Source organism: Berghia stephanieae, chromosome 15 (assembly GCF_034508935.2).
Source record: "Berghia stephanieae isolate SIO BIC M18660-M18661 chromosome 15, UCSD_Bste_1.3, whole genome shotgun sequence".
NCBI classification, from domain to species: domain Eukaryota; kingdom Metazoa; phylum Mollusca; class Gastropoda; order Nudibranchia; family Aeolidiidae; genus Berghia; species Berghia stephanieae.
In genome coordinates, this window is record NC_088374.1 from 18,869,959 (window position 1) to 18,877,458 (window position 7,500).

The 7,500-nt window shown below is 36.1% G+C and overlaps 2 protein-coding genes across 6 annotated transcripts in view; one reads left to right on the plus strand and one right to left on the minus strand.

Moving 5' to 3' along the window:
- Window positions 1-7,500, minus strand: part of LOC144960828 (uncharacterized) — a 131,094-nt gene that overhangs the window by 43,796 nt on the left and 79,798 nt on the right. The window lies entirely within an intron of this gene.
- LOC144960829 (uncharacterized) overlaps window positions 1-7,500 on the plus strand; it is a 15,200-nt gene that overhangs the window by 996 nt on the left and 6,704 nt on the right. For both annotated transcript variants that reach the window (XM_078894197.1, XM_078894196.1), the window contains exons 2-5: window positions 1-130; window positions 1,987-2,276; window positions 3,528-3,749; window positions 5,878-6,033. The exon at window positions 1-130 is cut by the window's left edge and continues 52 nt beyond it. In XM_078894197.1, coding sequence (XP_078750323.1) covers window positions 1-130; window positions 1,987-2,276; window positions 3,528-3,749; window positions 5,878-6,033 — 798 coding nt within the window. The remainder of the gene's footprint in view (window positions 131-1,986; window positions 2,277-3,527; window positions 3,750-5,877; window positions 6,034-7,500) is intronic.

Below are 7,500 nucleotides of genomic sequence, written 5' to 3' on the forward strand. Positions count from 1 at the left end.
AAATATATATCGATGGTGTTGTTGGTGGTGATGTTAGTGGTGCTAGTGTCTATGCTGTGTGATGCCCAGAACGACAACAGCAACAACAACAACAGAAACAATAACAGAAGAGTGAGACAAAGGGGTCGAAGTAAGTAAATTGATGGTTCGCTGAATTATTGTTGTCTTTACTTTCTTACCTATAAATAGTATCCCCCCCTCCTCCTATCCATCTATCATTCTATATATATATATATATATATATATATATATATATATATATATATATATATATATATATATATATATATATATATATATCCATCTATCACCCATCCATCTATCTATCTATCTATCTATCACTCCACTTACCAATTCATCTATCTATCTATCTATTTATCTATCTATCTATCTATCTATCTATCTATTTATGTATCTATACAGCTATCTATATATCTATCTATCTATCTATCTATCTATCTATCTATCTATCTATCTATCTATCTATCTATCTATTTATTTATTTATATGTGTTATCTATATATCTATCGATCTATCTATCTATCTATCTATTTATTTATTTATATGTGTTATCTATATATCTATCGATCTATCTATCTATCTATCTATTTATTTATTTATATGTGTTATCTATATATCTATCGATCTATCTATCTATCTATCTATCTATCTATCTATCTATCGCTCTCTCTCTCTCTCTCTCTCTCTCTCTCTCTATATATATATATATATATATATATGTATGTATCTGTATATCTGTCTGTCTATCTATCTACTTATCTATTTATTTATGTATGTTATCTATACATATATTTTCGATTTATCTATCTATCTATCTATCTACCTATAAGATAATGAATCATAATCATGAATGAAGTATACCCCCCCCCCCCTAAAAATAGAAAATTTAAACAATCAAAAGAGCTGTCAAAAACTGGTTCCAATGATGGATAGATAGACAGATAGATAACATACATAAATAAATAGATATATATATATAGATAAATAGATAGATAGCATACATAAACAGATAGATGGATAGATAGATAGATAGATAGATAGATAGATAGATAGATAGATAGATAGATAGATAGATAGATAGATAGATAGATAGATAGATAGATAGATAGATAGATAGATAGATAGATAGATAGATAGATATGATAGATAGATAGATAGATAGATAGATAGATAGATAGATAGATAGATAGATAGATAGATAGATATGATAGATAGATAGATAGATTAGATAGATAGATAGATAGATAGATAGATAGATAGATAGATAGATAGATAGATAGATAGATAGATAGATAGATAGATAGATAGATAGATAGATAGATAGATAGATAGATAGATATAGATGGATGGATGGATGGATGGATGGATGGATGGATGGATGGATGGATGGATGGATGGATGGATGGATGGATGGATGGATGATGGATGGATGGATGGATGGATATGGATGGATGGATGGATGATGGATAGATAGATAGATAGATAGATAGATAGATAGATAGATATGATAGATAGATAGATAGATAGATAGATAGATAGATAGATAGATAGATAGATAGATAGATAGATAGATAGATAGATAGATAGGATAGATAGATAGATAGATAGATAGATAGATAGATAGATAGATAGATAAACAGATAGATGGATAGATAGATAGATAGATAGATGGATGGATGGATGGATGGATGGATGGATGGATGGATGGATGGATGGATGGATGGATGGATGGATGGATGGATGGATGGATGGATGGATAGATAGATAGATAGATAGATAGATAGATAGATAGATAACATACATCAATAGATAATTTATGTATGTTATCTATATATCTATCTATCCATCATTGGAACCAGTTTTTTGACAGCTCTTTTGAATGTTTAAAATTTCTTTTTTTTTATGGGGGGGGGGGGGATATAATTTATTCATGATTACGATTCATTATCTTATTCTTTTGAATAGCCCGCGAAAGAGGAAATACCAACGATTCGGACGAAACGTCGCAACCCCAAAGAACACCCCGACCTCCAAGAACATCACGCCCATCATCGGGCTTGTCCGGGAGGTCACGACCCTCGAGGCCGTCCAGACCCAATGCAGGAGGTTCTCGCGGCAACAGACGGAGGGGAGGAGGAGGTAACCGTCGACGTCAGCCCCACGCTTCCTGTGAAGAGATTTATCTTCCAATGTGTAAAGGATTGGTCCCCTATACACACACGAAACTGCCAAACAGATTTAACCACACAACTCAGGTAAGTCTATAGATCGTTCTTAGTTGACGTCAATCTTCCAATGTGTAAAGGTTTGGTCCCCTATACACACACGAAACTGCCAAACAGATTTAACCACACAACTCAGGTAAGTCTATAGATAGTATGCGCTTGGCTAAGAAGCTCATAACATTGCCATCCGGAAGTATAACGGACCAACACACAACCGTGTGTATCCATGCACGTTATAGTCAGGTTAATACAGTTTAGTGAGAATTACTCACAAACGCGGATGACAAAAAACAAAAACAAAGACCTAAGTGACGTCATCTTCAAATTATCTATAGATAGTTAGAAGATGACGTCACTCAGGTCTTTGTTATTGTTTTTTGTCATCCGCGTTTGTGAGTAATTCTCACTAAACTATGTTAACCTGACAATAAAAGTTCGTGGATACACACGGTTTTGTATGTTGGTCCGTTATACTTTCAGATGGCAATGTTTTGAGCTTCTTAGCCAAGCGTATACTATCAATAGTGTCTTGCCGTGTCAAACCGTAGCCTTAGTAAAGTTATAGCCTGACACTGACCAAAAAATAATGCCAGTCTTTTGCCACAAAAGAAAACAAATCGTGAGTTGTATTCAATAATTCAACCAATGAAATAACTTGTTTCCTTGAGCTCTACAAACAACTCACTAAGCGGTGCAAAAACTAAATAATGACGTCAAACTGCCAGTCTTTTTGGATTTCAGTGTCAGGCTATAACATGACGATGGCTAGGGTTCTAGTGAAAAGCTATAAGTTAACGATGGCTACGCTAAAACCCACTAAGACTCATATTTTGACGTCATTTTTAGGTTTGTGGACCGCCTCGTGAGTTGTCGATAGTAGTGCTCAATGAAACAACTGGTCACATTGGTTGAATTGTTGAATTCAACTCACGATTTGCTTTCTTTTGATCGTCTGGCCTTGTATTTTGACGTAATATCAGGTCGGAGGAAAGGTAAACTTATTATTATTATTATTCTTATCATTATTATTATTATTATTATTATTATTATTATTATTATTATTATTATTATTATTATTATTATTATTATTATTATTATTATTATTATTATTATTATATTATTATTATTATTATTATCATTATTACTATTATTATTATTATTATTATTATTATTATTATTATTATCATTATTATTATTATTATTATTATTATTATTATTATTATTATTATTATTATTATTATTATTATTACGTATATAATGTTTACTTTGGTCTATTTCCAGACGGAGGTGTACCGAGTACTAGAGCACATGTGGGCCCACATGGACCACTCGTGTTCCCGCAATCTCCGCCTCATGGTGTGTAGTCTCTACCTACCCAAGTGTCACGGACGGGGCAGGGGGCTGGAACCGTGTCGAAGGACCTGCATGACGGCCAGGCGGAAATGCGGACGACCCCTCAGAGAAATGCTGGGGGTCACGTGGAATGAGAGGTATTCTTGCGCGGTAAGTGGTTAGGGTTAGGGTTTGGGTTAGGGTTGGGTTAGGGTTAGGGTTAGGGTTAGGGTTGGGTTAAGGTTAGGGTTAGGGTTAGGGTTAGGGAGGGTTAGGGTTAGGGTTAGGGTTAGGGTTAGGGCCTACTTTATTTTTATGGATTTCAAGCGACGTGCACTTATTTGTAGGTCTGATAACCCAATTGATTACGGGCTCATTGTTGTAATGGAAATTTTAATAGAATTAACCAAAATATTGTCCTTTACATTCAACAATGTTAAAGCTAGGCCCATATTTGCGTTCGGATGTGAGACCTGCATATGTGTACAAGTCAATTTGAGGCTGTACAAAAAAGTCGGGTTTTTTATTTTTTTTTTTTTTTTTTGGGGGGGGGGGGTGTTTTGTTTTGTTTGGAGTGTGTGCATGTGTGTGTGTGTGTGTGTCTGTGTGTGTGTTTGTGTATGTGTGTGAAGTTCGCTACAAAAATATTCCGATATTAAGTTATATTGAAAAACTATGGGAAAAAAAAACCTAATGTAAAAACCATTCGCTCATAATCGTTGGTTTATTATTCATCGCGTAATTTCTAATTTCCATTCCTTTCTTGACATTAATTTTATGGGATGTATTTTTGTTTTTGCTTGGATTTTTCTTTCTTGCTTTGTCTGACATTGTTTCATACATAATTGTTCGGATATAAATTCCTTTCTCTAGATCACGTCCGGATAGCTCAGTTGATAGAGCACTCGCTTCACAATAAAAAGGACCTAGATCGATCCCGGATGCAGTCGAAATTTTTTTTCTGACTCCCCTCCCCACGCCCCACTCCCCACCCAGCAGTGATTTTAGGTGTCTGGGTCCGTTAAATCTGGCGGAAAGTAATTTGCGTTAGACTAGCGTCCTATCCAAAGGGTAGCGAGCAATTGCTATTGTCCGATCCACGACATGGAAACCGGGATAAACTCCGGCTCCATGAGCCCAATTAATGGTTCTGAAGGACTACTTTTACTACTTTTATATCATGTCTTTGGTCTGTGTTGATTTTATAAGGAAGAGCCGACGTAAACATTATTCGCAGGTCCGATAACCCACATTATTATGGACTCTTGTTGTATTGGAAATACGTACTTTCGAACAAATGCAAACTATTATCCATCGCAGCAGTGTTAAAACAAGCCAATAATAATTGAAGAGTAGTTTTCCAAAACTCCCTAACTCCAATTTCCCCATTTTGTGATATTGAGGATTATTTCCCCTAAAATTTCTCATTCAGTCTATTATTTTATCATATTTAAGTTAAACTTCAAATTCATAACAAATCATGGTAAATTTTTTGTGTCAAATGATGCTTAAAATAAAATTTAAGTTTCAGTTCAACTCATGGAGGAAAAATCTTATAAAGTAGAAAAATCGACTTAGCGAGCTTTGGAAAACCAGCCTTAAATTGCATTGGGACATCGGACTTGCAAATAGGTATCATGTGCATGTGTAGGGATCGGGAAGAGCACGATAAATTAATGTATTTTTATCCCCGCTCATAATCTCTCGATTATCATTCAGCGTTTGATATTCGTTTAACGTTATTAGATCTAGCGCCTATCGTAATATTGTCTCGCGTTCGAGTATGTAGTGTTGGATCGGACATCCGATCACATTAGATATCATTCGAATACCGATTATTATTTGGATCTCTTTATTTGCAAACACGAACGAATAATCGATCGGTGACGTCACGAATAATAAAATAAACTGCAAAATGAAATGAAATTTTCGTACCAAAAATGAGGAGAACAGCATTCACAAAATATCAAAATACCTAACACAGAACGTTTCAAGCTTCTACCACTTCTTAAGCCCCCCCCCCCCCCCCCCCCCAACCAAAATAAAAAATAAAAAAAAAACAGAAAAAAAAAAGAATAAAAAACTCTTCCTCCGCTAACTTCGTAAATCATAATTCTAACTGAATGTAATTATTGTTGGCTGATGAGGGGTATTGACCATGGAAGGCTCCCTGTTTATTGTTTTGCTCCTCTTTTTTTTTTACATTTTGAAAACAGTTGTGTTTATCAATTAATTAGTTTTCTTTTATCATTTTTTTTTTTTTTTTTTTGGATCAAATATTGCTTTCTCATCGTGGCAGAATTTGACGAATCGCCGATGTCTGCGTCCAGTCCGAGACACGCCCTGCCAGCACCAGTACCCGACATGCGTGCAAAACAACGTACTTCCGGTTTGTGGCAATTTGACCTTCACTTGGGGAACGGTGCCCAACATGTTCCAGCAGTGTGACGCTCAGGTATGCCAGGTCCTTTTTTATTCCTTTTTATGTATTTTTTTTTTTTTTTTTTTTTGGGGGGGGGGGGGGGGGGGGGGGGTGGGGGGGGGGGGGGGGGGGGGGGGGGGGGGGGGGGGGGGGTCTTGTTTTCTGGGGATTTTTTTTCATCTATATGGGGGGGAGGGGGGGGGGTGTATTTTTGGATTTCTTTTCTGTTAGGGTTATTATTTATTGTTGTTTTTGTTGTTGTTGTTGTTGTTGTTTATGATAACCTATGCGACGTCAGCTGTAAGGAGATTTTGTTTATAATATTTCTAAACATTAGAAATTTCCTAACACTGATCAATAGACACTTAGATAACTACGCCTCTCGGACAGTCGTCATACTGTAAACAATGGCAGTGATGGGTAAACATAGCAAACTACACAGGTTTTACTGTCGATGGTATGTCGTGTCCAGGTAAAATACCCACTGTTCTGCCTCTTGATCAAGAGAAATAACACAGAAAAGTATGTGTAAGTTAAACGTTTATAAGATGATGGAAACAATCGTGTGATAACTAGTCATCCATTTGACGGTATGAAAACAATAACAATAGTCAGAAAGAGGTCGATTTCATTCACGTTATTGTTTATAAACAACCAACCAAGCTTGTCCGAGCACGCTTGAAGGCGTGTCACAAATTCCATGGTTTGGTTGGTCAAAAATCTACTGGTTAATAAATAGGCTTCAACAGTCGTAACGTCACTTCCCTTGTAATGACGCATAGTAACTTAGCAACTGGATCTAAACTATCGGAGCAATGACGGACGCCCTTACGAAAAACACATAAAAGTGTATCCAGAGGAGAAAAACAGTATAAATTTGATCATATTTTGATTTTTATACATTCTGATGACATGACATATGAAAAAGTTCTAGCCAGCATGAGTACCGATTTTCTTTGTTTAGAACCAAGCTACTCGTTGCTGGGCGACGAGACACCAGACTATTGACTCCTATTTGATTTGAAGGATTAGATATCAAACGCATTTTACCGCAAGCAACTAAAAATTTGGTATCCAATTAAAAATCACAAATAAATTCTTATATGAAATTTAAAACAAAAACAAAACAAAAACAATGAAAGACCATGCATAATTCTCCGTCGAAATTCTTGAACAGAGATGGCACCTTTTTGGGTCATATTCTGAGACGAGTTTCGAAAATTCTTGTGCGGCTATGTGGTATGACACTCGCTTTCAGATCGAAAGGTCCTGGGTTCGAGCCTCGCGCTCGGCGCATAGTTGAGTCCTTGGAAAAGGCTCTTTACTCACATTCTCTCACCGTACTCAGGTGTAAAATGAGTACCTGGCCTTTAACAGCGTTGTCTTTGTCCGAAAAATTGTAATATCGCCTAACATGCGTCATGTCTCGTCCTACATGTTATATGTTGCTGTTGACCAGGGACCCCTTGTAAAGCGCTTTGAGCACATTTAGTGGATATT